The 23,821-nt window shown below is 48.0% G+C and overlaps 1 protein-coding gene across 8 annotated transcripts in view; it reads right to left on the bottom strand.

The window, feature by feature from the left end:
- SRGAP2 (SLIT-ROBO Rho GTPase activating protein 2) overlaps positions 1 to 23,821 on the bottom strand; it is an 82,706-nt gene that overhangs the window by 44,991 nt on the left and 13,894 nt on the right. For 5 of the 8 annotated variants that reach the window (XM_048926094.1, XM_048926093.1, XM_048926095.1 and 2 more), the window contains 2 exons: positions 13,645 to 13,837; positions 5,888 to 6,050 (listed from right to left, as the gene is read on the bottom strand). In XM_048926094.1, the coding sequence (XP_048782051.1) occupies positions 5,888 to 6,050; positions 13,645 to 13,837 (356 nt within the window). Of the gene's footprint in view, positions 1 to 3,639; positions 3,809 to 3,885; positions 4,141 to 5,887; positions 6,051 to 13,644; positions 13,838 to 23,821 lie in introns of those variants that run through there. The other 3 variants (XM_048926098.1, XM_048926096.1, XM_048926099.1) reach the window with 3 other exon arrangements.

Genomic DNA, 23,821 nt, shown 5'->3' with positions numbered 1-23,821 from the left:
GATTTTCCAAGATCATACACACAGCACTTGCTAACAGAAGCTTAGAACCCTAATTAGAGTCCCAATAATGTGCTTTTTCCCTTCTTCAACAGGCCTTGAACTCATTTGCACGCAGCAGTAAATATCATTTACCATCTTCATGTTCTCCCCTAAACAGAAGACCAACAGCATGGTATAAGAGCATCCCACAGCCAGCAGCAGCCCAGTCCATCCCTTATCAGCATCACACTCAGCTCACAAGGCTGCACGCTTAGCACTGCTCACAGCCAACCCAAAACCATGCAAGTCCGATGCAGTTTCTTGCACAACTTTTATGGACACAGCACTCAGCTGTGACCCCAGCAAAGGGGAATTCCACAAAGATTTCTTCTTTTCCAGAGTCGAACACTCAGGAATTTTGAAAAGCTTAGAAAATGAGATCTGTGCAATACAACGCACGCACATATTTGGAGCAACAGATCATCAGCTGCTCCTTTAATGATCCATTATGCCCTGGTCAGTCTCGTTTAAATTACAGCTGTATTATCGAGTTCTCTCCACCATTTCACCACTGATTTGTTTCACCACTATGTCAGTAATGAGGAATTTCTCCCACACAGTGCACAACACTGCACTTGGAAAAAGCTATTCTGACATCAAACCCCATCGCACTGCTGACTGCTGCCTCCCACCACACTCTGGGTTGAAGGAATCACTTCCCAAACACCCCCACCACCCCTTTTTCTCCTTTTTATCTTTTCCTGCAGCATTTGGTGCTGATGCTTCAGGCACTCTGTTCCAACAAACCAAACTGTTCTCTGGCTGAGAGCACTCATTCTTGCTATGAAGCCAGCAGCACTCTCAGTCAAGGGAGCTGCATGAGAAACAGGCTGCAGAAGGTGAGCAGAGCCACAGCAAGGAGGGAAGTCCTGTGAAATACTGCATGCAATCTTCTGTCATTCTGCTTAGTTGTAATGCTCCTCACAACAGCTCCGTGCTGCCGGCATGCCCTGAATCCTCTTCTCAAGTGCTGCTATGCATCCCTAGGAAAAACCTGCAGGGATCAGTCAGGGGAATGACCAAGAGCAAGGGCTGCTACCTCTGGCCTGGCTGAGCCGCATGCAAAACGCAGGCAGGCTATCAGAACACATGGGAGATGAGGAACAAAACACAATAATGGACAATTTCAAGCAGGGCAAGGGGCCAAACCAAGCGCAGTGCTCATCCATTCCGGATGCAGAAGTGATGCTTTCAACTGCAGCATGTCCATCCCACCGTGCAACAAGTTCTGCTCCTTCCAGCCACCCACAGGCAGCTCCACATGGAGCGGTCACTCCTCAGCTCCAAAGCAGACACAATGCTGCACACAGCACAGGTACCGGCACACACATGGCTGCACTCCTCCTCTCCTCCCTGCTGTAGAAGCATGCAGGTAGGAAGGCAGAGAGGAGAGAAATCGGAGCACAACGCTTTGCACCAGGCCTCTGCACCCTGAGCTGTTGGGAAAACAGCAGGAGCTCCATGCTATCTCCTTGGCAAGATCCACGTACCACTCTACCTGACACCAGCAAGGATCTGCACTGTAACATTTCCCCCTTCCGCCCTTCCCTTGGCACAAAACCCAATCCTCCTCACCACCAGCAGATGCACCCATAGCTGCATGCAGTTACACACGCTTTCCTCAGAGCACTTCCAAACTCTGCCCTCAGTGACAGCTTTATTCACAGCATTAGCGATGTCCCTTTTCACACTGGTCAAGAAGATGGGTGTACCTAAAAGTATTCAACTCCAACCAGTGCCTTTTTCCATAGGCTTCATTTTTTCCACATGCAATGCATTTATAAATGCTTCATATTCCAGTACCAGTGCAGCAAACGAGGCGCAGTGCAGCTGAAAGTAGGTCAGCCGAAGCAAGGACCCCTTTGGAGAATTAATAATTCCTCTTCCTGATTACTGCGAGGCTTTCCTCCGACTCACTGTGGGTTTTTCATTTCACATCAAACGCTGCGCAGGGCGCTGGAGATAAACTGATTTTTTCCACAATTAAAGGTATTAATCGGGAAGCAAATTTCAAAGAGTCGCTTTGCTTTCTTCTTGTCAGGCTTTCTCCCCCTAAATATCCTTAAGGAACAGCAGCAGACAGGAATGCTACGCTGCCATTGCACATCCATAGGGGCAGCAGCCCTCAGGGAGCACAGCAGGGTTGTTTTTGGGTGGGTAAGCTGAAAAAGATCCATTCAGCAGATACTGAAAGCGAGTGAGACTTCCAGAGCCCTCATTTTAAGGATAGGGTTTTGTTAAATTGGAATGAAAGCTTTCAGTTTGCTGCTTGGGAAACCTCAAAGCAACAACAGAGAGAGGGATTGGAGGTAAGAGACAGAGGGGACTGCCTCTCAAAGGGCACAGCATACACAGCATCACAGGATGACACTGAAGGATCCATCTGTAGGACAAACTGACAGCCATGGCACGACCTGAAGGGCTGCTCCATGCAGAGGGATTGAGGGCTGAGCTCAGGGGCAGCGAAAAGGCAGAAATGGGAATCAGCTCAAAGGGAAAAACACTTGGAACAGGTAATTAAGGTGGGTAAGCAGGAAGGAATCAAAGCAGTGCTCCCTACAAAAGCTGAGCAGAATCAGAAGTGGGCACAGCAATGGGGCCAACCTCAGAGCACTGCCAGCTCCCGGGATGGGGAAAAGTAATGGGATGGCAGCACTGGGCAGCACCCTGCCTTAAAATCCCACTGCCTTCCCACACGTGCAGCAGTTTGCTCTTAGGGCACTTCCACCAGCTGCTCCTGGTTTTACTTGTACACAAGCATGGTTATTTATTTCACCATTTCTCCTTGGTCACAAGCACAGACTGCACCAAGCTGTGCCCAACCAGCAGCCCAGCACTGGAACACACACACAAAGGAGCACAGCGTTACAAGAAGACATTTTGGCTCCCAGTGCAATGCAAACCCTACTTGCTGCTTCCCCACACCTCCACTGCCTGCCAGGAGCCATTCCCTCCCAGCACAGCCCTTATCACACACAGCCAGGCCCCTGCAGCCTCAGGGCTGTGTTACAGCTGCACTTACATCCCATAAAAGCTCACTGCTTCTGACAGCACAGCAATGCTCAGGAGTTCAGCAACAAAAGGATCTCAAAGGCATCCCTCTCAACCAACGCATCCCTCCGTGCTCACCTGCTTTATCCTAGCTTGATATCAAGTGCCGAGCCTAAAAAGCCTTCAATTATAAAGAAAAAGATTTCATACCTCAGCATTTTATTGCAAGCACTCTCAGCAAACCAAGATCCCAATACCACTATCTCCTCTGCAGTTCATAGCACTTACAACCCAGACTGCAAACAGATCCTAAACGTCATTTACTGCTGCTCCTGCAAGCAGCCTGACACACAAATCCTCTTATAAAATTATTTTCCAAACAGATGTAACAAACCCTTCACTCCAGACTTCCAGATGCCAGGAGTCACATCACAGCATTTCCAGACACAGCCAGGCAATGGCTCATGCCAGGTCATGAAAACAAGATTTGTGTGAAGTTTGCTACCCAAAATAACATCTGCAGGTTTACTATTAGTGTGACATAACACAGCAGCATCACCAACAACAACAAGGACCTCTCAGCAGCAACATCAGGAAAGCCCAGCTTACCCTGCAGACAAGCACTGCTGGAGAGACATGAGGACACAGGGCTGGCTGCACAGGCTGCAATTTGATGGGGAGCTCCTAGCTTGCCTTGCACAGCTTCACAGGAAGGTCTGCAGCACTGCACAGAGCTGTTCTTCCTCACTGTTGGCCCCTGGAAGCAATGAAATTGCTTCTGATAAATTCTTGGTGATACCAGGCCAAGCGTTGCTAGGAGTATCAGTAATGATATATAAGAAAAAGTTAACTCACTTAACTGGCAATAGACTCTCTGGCTACAGAACACTCCTTGCCTGGAAGCAGCCTTCATCCAGGAGATGCTCTCCTTTTGGAGGTCAGCCCTTAAATGAGCCCAGGGAGGTGGGACCCAGGGTCCATCCCTTCCAGCCACATGGGAAGCACAGGTGAACCTGTGCCTCCTGGGCCAGCCAGCCTTCAGCAGGTGCTCAGTCATCAGTTCAGGCTGTGAGGTAGCAGTTCTCTTACACCTGTGCAGCTTCTGTATAAATTAAATGCTTCAAGGCTGTTATAAGCTGCTCCATTCCCTGAGCTGCTGCATCCTGCACTGATCTCTTCTCCCTCCACGGTCTCAGGGTTGAGAAAGGATGGGAGATGCTAAGGGGACGGGGAGGAAAATGTTTTGAGATGCTCTCATCAACACAATTCTAACTTCCATTCAGGCCAGCCTGGTTTCTATCCTCCTTCCTAACCATAACAGCCCAAAACACGTACCAAATTTCTCTATTTATCAGCTGCTGTCTTATCCCACTGCACGACTGCAGGCAAGAAAGGATGCATTTTTTGGTTTTTAACCACCCAGCACAGGTGGAAGAGCAATGCAATACTGCACTGGACTGCAGCCAGACAAGGAGCTGGAATTCAGCCACAAGTGCCCTTTGTTTGCAGAGCTTCCGCTCCGTCTGCAAGAAAGAAACCAAAGTATTGGTGGTGGCTGTTGATTGTTCCCCCCCCCCCCCTCTATTACAGTCCTGCTCAAACCAAAACAAGACAAGGTAAGGCTCTGCTCACGCAGAGGCTGAAAGTTAAGCTGCAAGCTTCCAGCCAGACTGCAGTGGTGTCCATTTCCATGCATGTCCTTACGAGGCCCTTTCTGAGCCACCTTGCTCAAGCACAGCCCCCGCTGAAATTCAGAGCAGAGATTACTTATCCTTTGGAAGGATTAGTGGAATAGAAGAGTGGCTGCCATTCAGTAATCCCATGTAAGTATCTAATCAACCATAATGTAATTACCAGAAAGTTTTAAAAGGTCAAAAAGGCCTCAGTGTGACGTTGCTTGAAAAACCCTACTTGGAGGATGTTTAGAAAAAAAATTCTAAGAAAAACAGAATGCAACACTTCAATATGTAATCTGTTGTAATCACAGCCTTCTGCTAGCCATTAAAACCATTAAAACCCTCAAGAACATGCACAGCAATGACAACGAAGGCAGGAATTCTCCTTAGCACTGCTACAGCAGAAATAACTCACCCAGAGCACAGTGCATTGCAGAGGTGGGCAGTGGGGGGAGAGAAATTGCTCTCAAAGTTCAAACTGCAATGCTTTCAATGTGTCAACCAACAGATGGTACAATCATTGACAAATCTCTACGCAGCCCATGCATAACTATTTAATAGAGTTTCAAAGCCTTCATATCACATTTCTCCAACAGGAAGAACAGATTCTTAATAGAAGAATACACCCACACTGTCCCATCTTCCTGCTCCAGGTGGAACTCAAGGGGAGAGAAAGGGGAAAATGCCAACCAAAGGGACCTCCGTTACATTTTCCCCTTTTCTGGAGGAGGACAATACATCCTTGTGTTACTTTGAATGGTTGGAGTTCTCCCTAATTTTACTTTCGACTTTCTACTCAGCATTGGATACCAATTTATCTTTGGAGGATTGTATTGGATAATTTTAGAGGAAAAAGAATCATTTTGGAACAGCTGATCCTGATGCTTTGTTCCTTTTCCTTAAATAAAAAGGTGGAAACTTGGAATGTTTTTTTTTATTTAAAGGAAGCTTCGAAGCACACACCAAACTGCAAGCAGGCTGAGAGGAAAAACTCAGCCCACATTCACTCAAACCTCAATCCTGAAATTCTAGGACAAGAAAACAATTCATCAGTGATAAGCCAAATGCAGTTATCCCCCAAACCAGGCGTTAGGTACAAAGAACAACAACGAGATGGGCCAGAACATCTCCCATTTTGCATTATGGAACAGCAACAACAAAGACATGCAGCACTCAGTTACCTTCTTGAACAGGCGCCCAGAATCTTCGCTGACCTGGACGAAGCGAGGGATGATGTTGTTGAGATAGATGTCACTTAGGGTGGTGTGATCCCTGCTCTCCCGCTTCACTTGGTTTAAGAGGAGGTTCCAGCAATTGACTGGTGAGAGCACGTTCTGATCTTTCCTATAAAGGATGCAAAATAGAAACAAGAATTGGATGGGACTTCACCTGAAGGAGACAAAACGGTTGTTAATGATGTTCTGGATCTAAACACGCCAGAAATGTGGCTGCAGTATGTGTAGATTTGATGAGGGAGATGGGAGCAAAGAAAATGGCTCTGGCACACACGCAGAACGAGCCCTGCATCACACACGGCTTGGCTTTTCCCCCCAACAAGCTGCTTGGGCAAGTGCAAGCTACAGGATGCCAAATGCACGCTCTGATTTGTCCTTTTGAATCCAAGAACTTGAGCGCAAATTGCAGGGCCCGAGGCACAGTGATGGCTATGGAGCCTGACAGTGGGGTCTGCAATGCTGCCAGGTCCTCTGTGCCTCACCACAAGCAAAAGGCTTCAAGCACACAGTTAGCTAAATAGCATCTGCATAGGAAACAAAATGTTATGTCTTGTATAAAAGCAGCTCTGTGCAAGAATCTGCATCTGTCCTGAATGAAAGAGAAAGCAGTGCTCATCCCACAAGCTGCACATTCCCATCTCTGAACTTTTTCAACCTTATGGCTGATTCCCTGCACATCCTGAAAACACACAACACAAAGGACCAGGGAGAAGCAGGAGAATCAGCAACGTGGATCAAGCCAACAAACACTTGGACACCTTTGCCCCGGTGGCCAAGAAGGCCAATGGATGCAATGGCTTGGACCAGGAATGCTGTGGTGAGCAGGAAAGTCATCCTGCCCTGTACTCGGCACTGGTGAGGCCTCACCTCAAGTGCTGTGTTCAGTTTTGGGCACCTCAGTACAGAAAGGACATGGAGGTGCTGGAGCAGGTCTAAAGAAGGGCAGCAAGGCTGGGGAAGGGCTTGGAGAATATGGCCTGTGAGGAGAGACTGAAGGAGCTGGGGCTGTTTGGTCTGGGGAAGAGGAGGCTGAGGGGAGACATTACTGCTCTCTTCCAATATCTGAAAGCTGACTGCAATGAGAGCAGGAGCCACAGCAGCCCTTCATAGCCCTTCTCATGACATCAGTGCTTGGAGCTGTAGTGCAATGTGGACAATTTTAGAGAGAAAAAGCACAGTTTCCAAACAGCTGATTTTGATGCTTGGTTTCTTTCCTCTAAAAAATGAAAAGCTCGGGAAACAACTGCAGCTCATCATCTGCGCTGTTTCAGGGCTTGGCACGTGTGACTTTGTGTGTATATAAAGGATTCTGGGCTTTCGGTTCTGGTGTTTTGAATAAAAACATAGAAAATAAAATGTGAGAAGGCAGAGATTTCATTTAGACAATATTTGCCTTTGTACTCCAGTGTCGCATATTGCAGATACTGCTGACACGGGCAAAACCAGATGGAACGATCAAAATGCAGAACTGTACAAGGTTGAAACTGCCAGATGTTAAGCTCTATAAATCAAGTACTTGCCCTCAGATCTCCTGCAATCAGTGTCTGCAGCATACTGTTTGTTTTGTTAATATGCCAAGGAGCTAATTAGCAATTGCAAGACCAGGCCACTGGCAGTGTGAATGCAGCAGGCTGCAGCCAGCCCTAGAAGGGCACAGAGGGGCTGAATCCATCCGAAATGCAGGCTGAGAGCTTCCACCACGACAGGAGCTGTGCACGTTCCATTTAGGCAGAGGGTTTTGTTTGTTTGTTTTTTTTTCCATTTTTGATTTTCAATTTTAGGTGAGACAAGAAACAACACCTGACTTTCTTCCAATACAAATAGGGCTGAAGGAGGTCCTCAGCAGGATGAGGTCCCCAATGGAGCAGCGCTGGAGTGAGGTGCATGTGCCAACACAGAGCCACTGCCTCTGCAGCAGTGGTGATGGCAGAAGACAGGAGGCAAGCTGAAGAGGAGAGGATTGCAGAGGATTGTCAAGAGGAGCACACAGGGAACAGATGTAGCAGTTGGGTTGGCAGCAGCAGCGCTGCAGATATACTCTGCACACTGATGTAGTATCTGCCTTCAAAGCTGGAAGAGCTACATAAAACATCCATGACTCAAAAGTCAAAAGAAAGGATGGGAATGAAGCACAGGAACAGCAAGAAAGGGCTCCTCACAGCTGGTCCTACTGCAGCCATTCCAAATCCCACCTCAAAGCCTCAAGCAGCCCACTGCTCCTTCACCAGCTCCTAGGAGTGAAGCAGCCCAAAGCTCATCCATGCAGCCTCTGCAGCACTGTACCAGATGTCAGCCCACAAACACTCAGCTCTTTTCAGCCCCAATGACCCCCGTGGCATTTTCCCCTCCTCTCTCTGAGTTTTCACAGCCCGCTCAGCAAACCTTGGCAGCCTCACCACGCGCTTTGGAGGATCCCAGCTACAACCACAGCCAGGAGAGCCTGCAGGGCAACAGCCTGCTCACAGCACCCAAAGAAAACCAAAGCACAAACTGAGAAGCAGGAGAGATGCAATAGTTAAGCAGCCAATTCCCAACCGCCCAAGCTGCTGCACCGCAACTCCTGAAGCCATCTGAATGCAGTGCATAGCACGAATACCACCAGCCCATGAAAAGTATGGTGAGCAAAACTGCTGGTGTCTCCTGGCGCCGCTTAGGTTGTTGACACACTGCATGTGGTTCAATAGGAAAGGCAGTCCTGCAGGAAGGAGCAGTCACAAACCCCACATGATTCTCATTTGCAAACGGCATCGTCACCTCCAGGTCTGCGCTGGAAGGGATGCGCCCCAACCCTGCATAACCATCACTCTGTGCTCCCTGAGGTTTTCCCTTTCCAGTTCCTTTCATTTCCTGGTGCCTGTTGGTTTCATTAACCCCTGCTGAATGAGAACAGCTCCCTTCTGTTAAGCTTTTAGAGGAAGCGAGAACTAACTTCCCCCTGATGACAGGGCAGCACAACGCTGTCACCCTGGCAAAAGGGAGCCAAAGGAAGGCCAGAAGACAAGCTGCACAGGAACAGAATAGAAAAGGAAAGTTACTTGTTTCAGCTGTTATGGTTACTTGTTTCAGGGCTTCTAAATAGCCCTTAGGACTACACGCACTTTAACTTCTAAACCACCCCTAAAACACAGCTTTTTCTGGGGAGGAACATGGCAACAGTTTTCACAACACAGAGCAGAAGTTATACAACTGTTTACAACAGGCCCTTTTCTATCATAACCACAAGCAGATGGCAGAAAAGCAATTTGTGATTTCCATTAACCATTTCAATTCTCAAAGGAGCTGGCAGAGAGATTCTGCTCCCAGCTCCAGGGCACTGCAGGAGGGGCGAGGAAGGAAACAGAGCAGCAGTGATGGTTGGGTATAGCCAGCAGTGATGGCCTGGAGCTGCTAAGCAGTAAAAACCAAACCTCAGGAGCTGGATACCAACTTTTCAAAGTGATTTTGCACTCACTCGACTCCAGGTTCCCCTGCAACAGCAGGAAGATGCCAGCATCCAGGTTCAACCTCAAGCACTGTTTATACAGCTTAAAGATCGTGTGATGATAACGAATCCAGGGTTTATTTAGGTTAGCCTAAATTGCAGCAGATCACAGCGATTGGGGGTGTTTGGGAACAGGAAGAGGAAGTTGTGCACAGATTTTTAAGGAACCACAAAGTATGAAGCCCTGTGGTTTTCCAGCGTTATCTTGATCGAGTCCTGTGCAACTTCCACTTCAAAGGCTTCGGTTGGTCTCGAAAGATCAGAAGGGAAGATTGAGTCCAAGTATCTGAACGTTCTTAATTAAATTACTGATTCATACGAGGAACTCACAGACGATCAGAGATTTATCTGCTCTAAGGCAGTGACATTGGCTCAGCACTCCATGGTAGGCCCATTCAGGGTAGGAGCAGAAAAAGCATCTTAATGAGCAGTTCCTCCCATCCCAAAAAGAAGAAAAAAGCCCACCCACAAGCCGGCAATGGGAATACCACGTATCCACGTGGAGCACGGGAAGGAGGATGAGTCAGAGGCAAATGAACTTATTACAAACAGAGAAAGAAATGCTGAAATTCACATCACCCTGCCACATCAGCGGTGTCAGACTGCGGGTTTGGGGGCAAATCCTGGGTGCCAGCAATGAACAAAGAGCAGCACTGAGGCTGTCACAGCCAGAGGAAGGACCACGAGTTACCCTGCAGAGCAGAAGACACTGGAAAGCTGTCCTGAATGCCTGACATTGCCACTGGAGCAACAGTGACAAGTGCCTCTCAACAGCAGCAAAATGATTTCAAGCACAAAGAAAGAAAGCTGCTGGTACCTCAGTGCCAATACAACCCTCTGCCCCAGGGTGAAAGACTCAGAATAAGTGCTCCAGGCTCATCCCATCAAAAGGAATCCCAGGTCAAAACAGCATACAGCATATTTATCTACTACAGCAATACTGTAGGAGCCCACCCAACGCAAGTGCTTTTGCTGATACCTCCCTCACCACCTGCATCATCTCTCCTTTAAAGAAACCACTGCACTCTCCAGAAAAGCAAAGTTCTCTGCAAAGTGCTGACACACATGAACTCTTCATTTCCCCTTCAAGTCTTCCTGACACCGCTCAGCATTAGCTGCAAATTTGGAGCATTTCAGGCACACGCTGCTCCCTGCCCCTCACTTCCAAAAGATTCCAGTTATGAACATCTGTTGTTTACAAGTGCTAAGCCTGAAGGTTGCCAGACTTATTCTGCATCTTCGACTTCAAGGCAAAGGCTGCCAGAAAGCCATCTGAATCACGCTGGGATATCCTGGACATTCTGCTCTCCAGCTGACAATTGATTGCTACTTGGTATCCTGCTTGCAAGGACAGCCCTGATTTAAAACATGGCCTTAAAATAGCACTGCCTTTTTTTGTGTGTGTGTGTGGTTTTTTTTTCCCCTTTAAATTTTTCCCTCGAAAAGGACTCACTGAAGATCTGCTGTGCTTTTCATGTTAACTGGTATTCCAGAAGGCAAAGGTCTGTAGGACAGAGCCAGGCAATGGAAGCATCAGGGTCTCAGTGCAGGGCAGCCACATCCACGCCACCAGAAGGGACCCCAGGAGCTCCCATGAACAGCCACATACTGGGCTGCAGGTTCAACAGACATTTAAGGAGCGATGACTTCCAACTTCAGAGCAACAAGCTCCTTTAACAATAGGAGTTGGAAGAATTGGGCTGGAAAATGCATTTCCTCCCCCTGACAGCTCACGTGGGGATATTTTCCAAGGGGCAGCAAAGAAGAATTACCAAGTAGATCTGGTTTGTCCTCTTGAGCAGCCTGTCCTAATTGGAAAACCAGTTTTCAAGAGGACCAGGCAAGGCAAGCTCTCACAGCCACAGCAGAGAAGATAAAAGCAACTAAAACCTGGGATGTATCCAACTGCCATCAACTCAGATGTCACCTTGGCTGAATCAATCTGTTCCCCCTCTCCAGAGCTACAAAATGAGAAAAACAGACACCTACCTCTGCAAAACCCTTTAAGATGCTCCCGTGAAACCAGCCTGAATCTGCACAACATGCAGCACCCCTTAAGCCCATCACAGCCCATACCCAGCTTGTGCTTCTGAGACCCAGCACCCAGATTCCAAAGCCCACCTGGAAAACACAGCCATGTGCTGTGGCACAGCTACAAAGCACACAACCCACACTGTGCAGTTACAAGCTGCACCTCACCACACTCTCCTTGAAGGGTGTTTGCACCACATACGTGGTAGAGGATGCCACAGAGCCCAGTTCTGAGGGTCAGGCTGAAGCTTCCTGCCCTTGACAGCTCTCCCTGAAATTAACCCCTTTGGAGCAGCTCAGCAATTACACGATAGCTCTCAAGTATGAAAGCACATGCAAATTACAGGGTTCCTGCCTGACAAGTTTCCTCCTTGACAATGTTATGAGATCTAAAATCTGCAAGTGACATGGTAAGCAGTCCCTGAATGATATGGTACCTTCCAATGTAATTGTCACGTAATAGAAGGAACATGCTATTATGGGATATTTATAGGGTCACAGCCACGCAATTACAGAGGAGCCAGCAGCCCATGCACATCTCAAAGTCATATAATCCCAGGCTCCGTAGGTGGAGAGATGTGATGGTTGGCTTTGATCAAAATGCCTTTTAGGGGGTTCCAGATTAGATTACAGCTTCAGCATCTACTGAAAAGATGATCAGCCAAGTCACTCCTCACTGCTCAAACAGAGCAGTGCTTGGGATGGGCAGTTACAACTGGAATTGCTTCCTTACTGATCCCTGGGGTATCTGGATGTATTTCTGAATGCTGATGCCAGCAGAAAGCAGTGACCAAACAAGCAACAGCAAGAGCTCAGCAGGACTCACTGCAGCGACCAATGCTGTCTGCAGCCGATCAGATGGGATTTTTCCCCTCATCCCAGCTCTTACCCAAATGAGCATATTGGTCACTTGGGACTCAGCCTTGAGGGGCAAGACGTTCCCAAAGCAAAATGCTCCCCTGCTAGGAGCCATCTGCTGCTCATGTAAGCAAAAGGAGCAGAGTGAGCCACGTCAGCCCCGTGCACAGCAACGTGAGCGCAGTGCTCAGAGCACTGGGTGCTGCCCTGGACACGACAGAACAGCACAGATAAGTAGTTCAGCAATTCAGGTGAAAGCTTTATGTGCTGATAAATTCACCTGTCCAATTCAGGCCACACCATAGTTGAGGGATTTGAGGACAAACAGCTCTAAGGGTGAGCGAGGAAACTGAAATAGGAAGAAATGGAAAATAAAAGTCTGCATTTCTGATGGGATGTTTCATAAATGAAATCAAAACCAAGAAGCTAGTGGGTTGGACACGTATGCTTTAGACAATTGCTTGCTACAGATACGCAGAATGACTGTCCTCCATTTCTCAAATGGCTGCACTTCAGAGTCATGCTCTCCAGGCAATGTAGCACAATGTCCATCTTAACTGAGAACTAAACAAATGACAGAGCTGTGCAGAAAATAAACTAAAGCTGCACAGAACTGAAGCTGAAATGGTGCCTCCTGAGTGGTTTTTTTTTGCAAGAAGGGCCATAGTTAGAAGGGAAAGCTGATCTCCCCAACCCCCCAACACAGCAACAACAACAACACAGAGATGAGGGCCCAGCCCAGCAGTGCCAGAAGTCGGGGTGGAGGCAGCGCAGGATGCTGCCAGGAGACAGAATGGAGCTCAGTGACTCATGGCCAGGGCTGCTCGGTCACACTCCGTGCCACAGAACCACATCCGCCACTTATTGCTCATCCAACCCAAGGAGCTGAGTGGCAGCAGCCAGAGCAGGATGGCCAGACCTACCTGCAAACAGCACTTCAAGCTCTTTGAAGGCTTGAAGGCAAGGTAACTGCTGTCATTAAGACTGAAGGAAATTCCAGTTCTCTGCACCAAACGTGGCGCAGAACCTTTTCACCTTTCCAAGAAAATGCCTCCTTTATAGATTGTGCCCATTTTTCCACCATTCCATTCCTTGTGGACAACACATGACTTTAGAACGAGATGCTGAAATGAACCAGGCAAGCAGGCTATGCAGAAATGTGAAATGGGTTCTGTGTTTCATCATGAAGTTGGGAAACATTGCCATTCACAGCCATGCTGACACTGACACTCGCTGTACCAGCTCACTTCTTGCATTCCTACACTTGTAACCACATTCAGAAGAGAGGAAAAAAAAAAGGACAGAAATAAAAATAAAAAGGCAAATACTCTACTTGAATTGCTGGTCTTTGGTGCTCCTAGTTTTAGCCAGGAATCTCTCAGCCAACTTCTCCAAATTCCTCGAGTAATCCATCTCAATCTCTGCCTTCTTGCGGAAGAAATCCTGCAAGTCCTGCAGTAACTGGACCCGGAGCTCACACTGCTGGTCAAGGCATTTCAGCTGCTCTACCAACTGGGCACGGATCTCTGTAACAAACAAAAGCACTCAAGATTAAACAAAATCCCATTAAACACCAGCAAAACTCTCTAGTAAAATCTAGTCAAAACACACTCCCTCATTAACAATATGTCAGTAAAGCTCCATTATGATTAATTCTATGCACAGGCAGGAGATGACTGCATTGCCCCCCAAGGGTGCAGCAGGAGCAGGGCAGGTTGCAATGCACCAACCCATGGGCAGAGCTGCACTGCTGGCAGCACAGAGGCTGCAAAGCTCCAAGTGCATTTCTGGCATTCACTGCCTAAAAACGCACCGTGACTACAGGACCATAAAGAAGTAACACAGACAAGTGTTAATATGATCATTGTATGTAATTATTCCCGAAGACAGCTTTTGTATTTACACTGTATTTTAGCCACTGCTTGCAGAATGTGTCACAAACATGGCAGCCTCCCACCAGGACATTATGGAGACTCAGGGACTTGCGTGAGACCATTTCCCCACAGTCCAACAGAACATGGAAATGCATCAGCCCAAAAACGTGGAAACATTCAGCGCTGCAGCTGAGCCAGCTTACTTTCAGAAGGCAATAAACTCAGCATGCAAATAACAAAATAGGTACTTTGAGCACTCAAACATCAGAGCTGCCCACTGCAGCCGGACAGTTGCTGTGCTCTGCCCAAAGTTCAGAGATATGCTGTTCCAGCCTGAACTCAATAAGCAATAAAATTGGGAAGTGGAGCCCTCGGGTCCTCCTACAACACACAGCCCTGCATCTGTCCACACATCACAGCTGCAGCACAATTCTGTCACCACAACCAAAGATGGGGAAGTATCATTTTCCAAACTCAACTTTTTAATCAACATCTTTGTCACTGATCAACATCTTTATCACCGGGCCCTGCAGGGGAGTCCCATCCCATGAGCACTCCTCTCCCTGCCATGCTTATCTGCTGCCTTCAGCTGCGCTCACATCTGCAGGAATAGTTTTGGAGGGTTGGGGATTGCAAGCAAAGAAAGCACGCATCTTTATTTTAGGGACTCAGAAACCCAAAACACGTGTATACAAACACAGTTCCTCATCAGGCTTGCCAAAAAGTGATCTGCAAGAATGCGGGTTGTTCAAGCTCAAAGATGACCTCTCTCAGCATTGCAAACAGTGCAGACCGCTTCTGAGAGCGCGTGGAAAAAAAACACAGGGCAGCAAAGTGACAGCAGAGGAACAAACCCATGGACAAAGCTGGTCAGTGCCAACTTCACCCTGGGGAGAGGATCTTGGAACAGGAAACTTCTGTCTTTTCAACAGGAAACACAGCTACAAGCAAATACATGAGCCCGAGTTGTCCGCATACTTCTTTAATCAGAACCACTGCAGCATGTGTCCCCCTCCAGGCTGCATCCCCACAGCACTCACTGCTGCTCCTCCCATCCAACCCAGCCCCATCCAGACCCCCAAACCCCATCAGATTCCCTATTCCCCAACCTTAGAACTTGCACCTGAGAGGTCAGCAGAGCGCATTCATTTTAATATGAACATTAAAACAAAGTCATTGGTTCTCAGGGCAGAGTATTTCGCAGGCAGCTCTCCTGCTGCAAGCAGCACGGACTCGTAACCTTTGCCGTCAGCAGCAAATGCATTCTCAGCACTCTCTGTTATCAATAAAGGCGCTGTTTGGGAGGGAAGCAGCGGCTGATGGGGTGCATGGAACAATCCTCCATTCAGCTGCAGCTGGTGGAGCCTCTGCTGCTGCCAGGCAGGGGCAACCTTGCTCATCTTGCAACATCACCGCCCCACATTTTGCCACATCAAGGCAGGAATTTCCTGAGGTTTACTGGGTTTTGCAGAGAACAAAGCATCCACTGGTTCCCCCACAAAAGCGGAGGATGGGTTTTTCATGCTGGTCCCCCGTCACAGCACCTCCCCATGCCTGCTGACTTCGAGTTCACTGCAGTTGCATCTTTAATTGGCACAATTTTTTAGGTTAACAGCCACATCAGAACACCCTGAAGCCTTCTACCTCCTTCCCTACACCTTGCAGGCCACCCCAAGTGACCACTTACAACAGTGACACAGAGCACAGTGATGCAGGTCAGGGAGAGCCAGGCTTATAGCCCAGCTGTCCTGACTCCCAGTGAACCCTGCTCTGTTGTGCAGCCCTTACTGTGGCATTTCAAACTCATGTGCTGCAACTAAAACATCCCAAACAGCAAAAGGAAAAAGCTTTCCATGGCTTTAAAACAAACTGTTTACTCACTTCCATCATCAGATCATAAAGTCATCTCAGTCAGAGTATTGTAAAGTCCCAGACAGTTGTTTGGCTTTTTTAATCCTCTCTGCAATTAGCTTTCCAACGTTCCCCATATGCACCCAGCCAGCACATCTTCTTACTAAAGTATTTTGAGACAGAAAGATCTTCTACCTTCCGCATTTCAGTCACCTTTGTCATCCTCCACATTTATACCCCCTCCATTTGAAACCCTACAGCATATAAAGTACCGATAGGCACAAGTGATGCTGCATTTATCATCAGCTAATTGCCCCTGAATTAAACACAGGCACTTCAGCAGCGGTTCCACAACGCAGTCGCATCGGCCCACTTCCAGGGGGAAAAAAACCCCTTTGTGCTGCACAACCTGAGCTTTGCTTTCTGCTGTGCACAACGCCTCCCCTGCACACAGAATGCTCCCAGGCCACCACCGACTGCTAAGCCTCCAGCTCCCACCCAGCAGCAGGGAGGATGGAATGGAGCAAACTGCTTTGCCAGCACTGAGCACCACAGACGCATCCCAGGGTAATCCAAGAACTGCACTTTGAAGTGGAAATGCCAAGAGGAGGACATGCAGCTTTAGCTCAGGGCCAGAGCCAGGAGGGAGGTTCAGACTCACAGTCCTATTAAAAACTGCCTGCCTTGGAAAAAGGTAAACTTCCCTTTACAACGGGATATTTGTGACTCATTGGAGAATTACTGACATTGGGTAAGGCACGTTATAACTGCAGATGGGCTCTTGTCACACACATGTAGAAACAGCTGCAGGCACCAGTCAACAAAATTCTTTCTGATTCAGATTGTGGCGATGTTTGGAGGTCTGAGATGAGCGCAGTGAAGTCAAGGAAAAGGTTATGAGACGTGCCTGCAAGCAAAAAGCAAGGCAGGCTTTGGGTCCCTGAGAACTACGGAGAACACTCATCTCTCCTTTGCATACCTCCATCCTAATGTATTTGCATCACTAATTACTCGGGTCTACCAGTTGCAGTCCCAGACACAACAATATCACCCCAAGGAGCCATGCAGCTCACACTGCCCACACTCAACCCACCTGCATGCTGTCTCACTCACAGCCTGGATGTTTTCAAGTGTTCTTCAGCTAAAGCCCCACTGAGTGAGCAAACCTACACATCCGTTCTCCATACCTGCAGATAAAACCTGCTCATGCTTTCTGAATGCCAGAGAAAGTCTTACAGACAGGCAGTAGAACCACACTACTTGTCTGCAGCGTGGATTTCTAGAATGTAAGAATTAAATCATGGTGACACAGGGAGCATTAGCATAAGCAAACCCAATGCACAGACATCACTTCGCATCCCCAGTGCTCAGAACTTGACTCCTGCTGACAAACCCTTTGCAGCCTCCAGCCCTGAGCACCGCCAGACTGCTATGGAGAGACCTGAAATAATGTGTTCTCCAAGCAGCTTCCCGATGGGTCTTTGAACAGCTTGCTCTCATGCATAGTGACGGATCCAGTGCTGCAGGGATGGCCAAAGACTTGGTGGATGCTGTTAATGTATGGGATGAGTCGTCTGGACAACCGAGCAGCAGCACACTGCTTGAGATGTTCTAAAGGAAGCAGCTCAGTGAATGCTTTCACAGCGACAGATTTTTTATCAGCAGCTCACACAGATCTATCAGAGCCACAATTAAATTCTGTTCTGCTCAGCTGTCTGCAGGAAGCAGAATAATCACATCAGAGCCATGGGTTCTTCACCAAAGATGTGGCTGGGGGGCAGGGGCTCCCAGGGGCACGGGCTGTCCTGGAGCACACAGCATCCCTGCGAAGCACGGCTTCCTTCCTTTCATCAGCTCCATAAGCACATCCACTGCTCTACGAGCTGCACTTCCAATAAGCACAGGCAGGGCAGAGTGACACTGGAAATAATTAATGTTGGCTGACTGTTCCAAAGCCCTGAGACGGCCCAGTTATTTGAACAACTCACAGTTCAGAAGCCATCATTGGAGCGTCTGCGCATCAGAGCCAGGCTGCACAAAGAGAGAAGGAACTGCACCATCCCAGGGCATGGCTACAGAGCAGAGCCACCACACTGCACGGCTCCAAGCATCTCCATGGGGCACAGCTGGGGGACAGCTCTGTCCACAGCCCCTCGTTGGACAGCAATTCAAAGCAGAGCTCGGCCTTTGGCACCTTTACTTGAGCAAGTCACATTCTGCATCTTTCTCCCATTTAAAACCAAGTGTGCTGCGCTTGTATGCACAGCAGTGCACAGTTTAGGTTTTGGTCTTCACCCAGAATTGAAGCGATCACCACTGGGTGAAAGACACACTGTATACACACACCACTATTCACGATTTAAACATCATAAGGAAGTTACAACAGAAGGAAACACCAAATCCAAGGATGGCTCACGAGCAGCGCCCACCCTGGGCTTCCCCATAGGCTGTGAGAATTCATCAGATCCATCACAAGGTGTGGGAAACTCATTTAATTCATTTGCAAGCAATGAGCGGGCTGGGCGTGGGGAGAGGAGGGAGGGGAGCCAGGGACTCATGGCTCTGAGTTTCAAAACAGAAAGCCATTTAAATGAAGAATGTTGCACGGCCCTGTTTTAGGCTGCACAAAGCAAGTTAAATTCCTGTGTAAAAGGGAGAGGCTGGCACTTGCTTTCAACAGAAACATCTATTTATGCTAGAATGGAAATCCAGCAGGAGGAGAACAGCAAAACAGGTCTGGAAGACAAAAGCAGAGTTAAGATGCTGCCACTTGTTTGGCAAAGCACCCAGACTCGCTATGTGGGAATGCCACAGACTGTGCTGGACATTGCTCTGCATTGGACCTGTCTGGTCCAAAATGTAGACAACGTGCCCTGGTTAGCTGCATTTTGCTCAGATGATCAAGAATCAGTCTCCATGTAACTGCTCAAAAGCAAAGCTAAGAGAGACTCTCCATCCCTCACTGCCCTGCCCCATCCTTTCATACACCCACCTCCAAGGGTTGGGTATCAAAGAGGAACAACTGATTTCCATTCCAAATGCTCCTACTTTTACAACTAATTACGCTTGTAGCTCATTTTCTCCAATTACAGAGCTACCAAAGCCCACCTGGCAGAGCTCTGTGGATATTTAATAGCCATAAAGGTAAAGCAGCACGCAGGGGCTGCCCATGCATCACTGCCCATCCTTCCAGCACTGAACAGCATTGGGCAGAATGCTCGGCAAAAATCCTTCCTGGTTTATGTGACACTTACACAGGGCATCCCATGCAAAGCAAAGCTAGGTGCATTTTTCAAGTCAATAAAATTGCTGGTACACGAGTGGCAATTAATGAGTTATGTTTTAATCTCCGCAATAAAAGGAAAATCCTTGGGTGAATTATGTCATATATTTAGAGATACAAACAGAATGATTAATGCCGGCGTCTCATTTAATTTCACCTCAGGATTCCTTCCCCTCCCTCTCCTCTTTGGTAGCTAACAGATTAACATGCATAAATGATCAAGAAATAAATGAAGAGGAATAGAAAGGGACGTGTGAGCGCTTCGAGCTCCATAACAGCCCCTTCCAGCATAGAGCCAACACCCAGAGGAAGCACAGCGACGGCTTTCAGTGCCACCAGCCTCTCTTACCTCTAGATATCCTAAGGAACCAACACTCAGAATCTCTCTTACAGATAGGAAAGTAAAAGGGATGAGGTCCAGCTCATCAACCGGTGTGCAAAGGCATCAAACCCGCACCCACCTGTGCGTCTGAGTGGTGCGGTGCCAGCGGACACGTTGGGCCAGCAGCCCCGCGGCCTGGGAGACAACACCATGGTGAGCATCCGAAGGAGCCGCAGCCTGCAAAGAGCAGGATGGACGGACAGAAGGAGGGACAGACGGACAACTCAACACCGTGAGTCAAGCACAGCCCAGTGGCAGCGCCAGCCCGCCTCCCAGCCAGCCCTGTGCGTGCTTTGGGGAGCTCTGGGGAGCCATTAATTAACCATGAGCATTCCGGGAGAGGTGAATAATGAGCATCGTGGCAGATGAGTTCAGTGAGATCAAAAAGGCCCACGTGGTGACCTGAGGTGGCTGTGGACAGGGCCGCTTCCCAGCTGGCCACCTCCTGGTCCCTTGGCACGGGAGCCATTATGGGGCTCACTGCACCCTTAAAATGGAAAGACACCTTATGGTAAATCCATCTTAACTGTTTACACCAGAAAATTAAATGGGAGCACTGTTTCTAACCCGCCTTTAGCATGGCTAATAAGCAGAAGATATAAACCTAATTTAAAACCACCAAAGAAGGTCATGAAAAATTTTACTCCTTTCTCTCTGTTGCTCAGTCCTTGTTCTCATTCATAAGTTTACCCCAGGAACGCTCAATGAAAGCAAAGGCAGCACAAGCAGGCGTCCCCATTGCAATCATAGGACAGGGAAGAAATTCCATCAGAGCCATAAATATTCAGCAGCGTACGTGAAGGGCTGCCACGCAGAGGAACTGGCATTTTGATCCACAGCACCTCTTGTAAAGATGCAAAATGAGTATTTGACAGAGCCTGCAGAGCACGAATTATGTGAATCATCGTTTTTCTATCAGTTCTTTGTCAGCTGTAGCAACACCCATTCATCAGCGCAGCTCAGAGCAGGGCAGGAACAAGGAGATGATGGTTTTCCATACGCCTTCATCACAAAGCTGGCATCAAAACTCACATCCTCCTCCTCTGGAACATGAATAAGGCTCTACCTACTATTACATACAGTTGCAAAATTGTGCGAAAGAAGCTAAATACAAACCTTCATTTAAGAAGCTGTCCCAGCCAACCCCTGCTCCCCTCTACAGAAATCCCTGTTGCCCCCCCCCAAAAAAGGGCTTTCCAAAGACACTCAGATGCAACAGAGCAGATTGCAGCTATTCATTAAGATGATCACACAGGAATGCAATTAGTAGCGGAATGCAAGAAAGCAAAACCACAACACATTTCTGGTGCATCTTTGAAGCAACTGGAGGCTGAGCGTGGCGGATAAGCCAGGTGTTCATCCAGATCCCAGCACCAAGCACAGCATCACACAGCAGCACCCAGCTGCAAGAACATGTTCACCAGCAGCAAAGCACTGCCCAATGATGTCCTTCTGCTCTTGAGAAATCCCCTGGGACCTTTTCCATCATCAGGCAGGTGGGATTAGGGCAGAAGGGAGGCATGAACACTGCTTTTGGAAGCCCAGACAGTTCAACATAGAGTCGTTAAGGTTGGAAAAGACCACTGAGATGACCAAGTGCTGACCGTCACCACCACACCATTAACCACAGCCCCACATCTGCAGCCCAATGAGCAACGCACTCCATTTTTCACCTGCTTGATGCAACGCCGTGGAAACAAATCGGCCCCCACAAAATGCACCCCAAAAATAAACAACACAAAGGTTTAAAAGATTTATTCAAACCATCTGAGCAGGAGGAAAGCAGAGCACATGTAACCCATTCACTGTTAGGACTGCGATCCTGGGTGTGACTTATTTACCCTTCTATTTGAAGCAGCAGCAACCTGCCAAGATGAGCTGCTGAAAAAGCCCCATAGAGCAGAAGCCAAAGTCAACATGGGAGGCAGGAGCTGAGCCTTCGCCTTCAGCTCTTCTGCCAGGCCTCGTTAAAAGGAATGTTTATGTTGGTTCGTTTAGCAGGGAACTTAACAAAAACACGCCCAATAAAACAACCAAACAAACAGCCAGCACTGAAATACTAGAAATAGCCGGAAGGTGATGAAGTGCCAGTTATTTCAGAGGCATGCCATGCTCCATTTCAGTGCACACTCCGGTGCCTTTGAGACATCTCACCATCTTCCCTTCAAAAACAAACCAAAAAGATGAAGACAAAAAGCAGAAAATCACCACCTTAGAATGATGGGGAGGAAGCATCTCTGCGATGCCATGCGGTGCTCAGCCTGGGACTGCTGCACTGCCTGATCCGAGCACCACAGACGAGGCTCTCATTGGTTGCCTTTATTTTTTTAAGCATGAATTCTTAAGAAGAACCTATGTTAGGAAGGTCTGTAACAACAGCCCTTAACTGCCTCAGCAATACAGAGCAAGAATATCAATGCTGCAGTAAGAATTCCATCGATAAGGCTGCATGGTTACCCTTCAATAAACCCCACTGCTGGCAGCACCTCAGGTAATGCAGAAAATCCAATATTGCCATCCTTGAGTTATGAATTATCAATACATTTCAGCTTCTCTTATTGCTCATTACACCTTCAGGTCATTAATGTCAGAAAGCTACAGCTGGTAAAGCAACGAAAGACAACACAGAAGAAGAGGGAAAAGATTTTTCTTCTGGTTTTGAAGGTCAAATATCACAGAATCATAGAATGGCCTGGGTTGAAAAGGACCCCAATGATCATCTCCTTCCAACCCCCTGCTGTGTGCAGGTCACCAACCAGCAGCCCAGGCTGCCCAGAGCCACATCCAGCCTGGCCCTGAATGCCTGCAGGGATGGGGCATCCACAGCCTCCTTGGGCAACCTGTTCCAGTGCCTCACCACCCTATGGGTGAAAAACTATATATACTAAAAAATATCTGTAAAACAAACGCATGTAGCTACACACACACATCAACTGATAGAGGAACAAAGAGCTGCTCCCAGTTCACTTCACATTTCCTTTTGCCATTTGCCAAAGGATGCTCAGCTGAAGTCAGCAGAATTTCCCATTGCTCCCCAGTTACTGCCTCCAACTCAGAGCAAACCATGACAGCTTCATGTTTGCTTCTACATTTCATTTTTATGGCACTGCAACATCTGCAGAGGATGCTGTAATTAAAAGAAGGAATAAAATTAAGTTTTTACAAAAAATATGGATGCAAGTCAGCTGGTTTGCCTGAGGAAAATGGATATACAGCAAGTGAGTGAGTACAAGGTCTTCAGCAATAGCAGTCAGCAAACTGTAACCTCCTGAACTCAACATCACTGTGACTGCAGAAGTGCAGTTGTGAGGAGGTTCTGCATTCCTGGTTTGCATGTTCAGCTCGTCATCTCCTGAACACAGCCCAGGAACTACTGATTGATTGGCTTAACATCCTTCAAATGCTATGTGAAGACTGATGGATAAATCCCAGCTTTCCACCTCGCCTGACCTGAAAAACTCCATTCTTACCCTCGGTGACATTGCAGCACTACTGTGCATCCTCACACATGGAGCCTGAACACCATGCAACAGCACTGCCCAGCAATGCAAACAGCCTTCCTCAAACTCAGGAGCCTGCTGAGGAAAAGACAGCAGTGCCTGGGGACAGCAGCACCACAACACAACAGATGCGCTCCGCTGCTCACCCAACACTTCACCCCAAGCATTAATTTTTGCTGTGCCACAAGCTGCTGCTTCAAGTTTAATGCTGTGCTTTCCTGGATTTCACAACTGATTTAAAAACAGAATGAACAGAAGATTCTTTCCTCTAAAGGTTTCAGTTCCCTCTTTGCAAAAGCTTCATCAGCTCCTCCTGGTGCAACACGGTCTGACCTCCAGCTGCAATCAGGCCTTGGGGTTTAATGACCAACCCTCATGAGCCATACAGACTGCACACCGAAACAAGACAGGACACAGAACGGGTGGAAAACCAAACCAAGATTTCACTCTAACCAAGGAAAAGAGCTATTAAAACTATATTCAATTACCAAAACAGCATTTGGTGCTGAGTGAGGGTCTGGATTGGTTATCAGGTGCCAGATGTCATCGCTTCAGCTCACCCAGAAGGATGCAGCAATGTTCAACACACGCATCATACACAAAATCTGACTGTGAAAGTG

The sequence above is a fragment of the Lagopus muta genome, chromosome 24 (genome assembly GCF_023343835.1).
Source record: "Lagopus muta isolate bLagMut1 chromosome 24, bLagMut1 primary, whole genome shotgun sequence".
NCBI classification, from domain to species: Eukaryota; Metazoa; Chordata; class Aves; order Galliformes; family Phasianidae; genus Lagopus; species Lagopus muta.
Note: the sequence above shows the minus strand (reverse complement) of the source record. Positions and strands in the feature narration are given on the sequence as shown.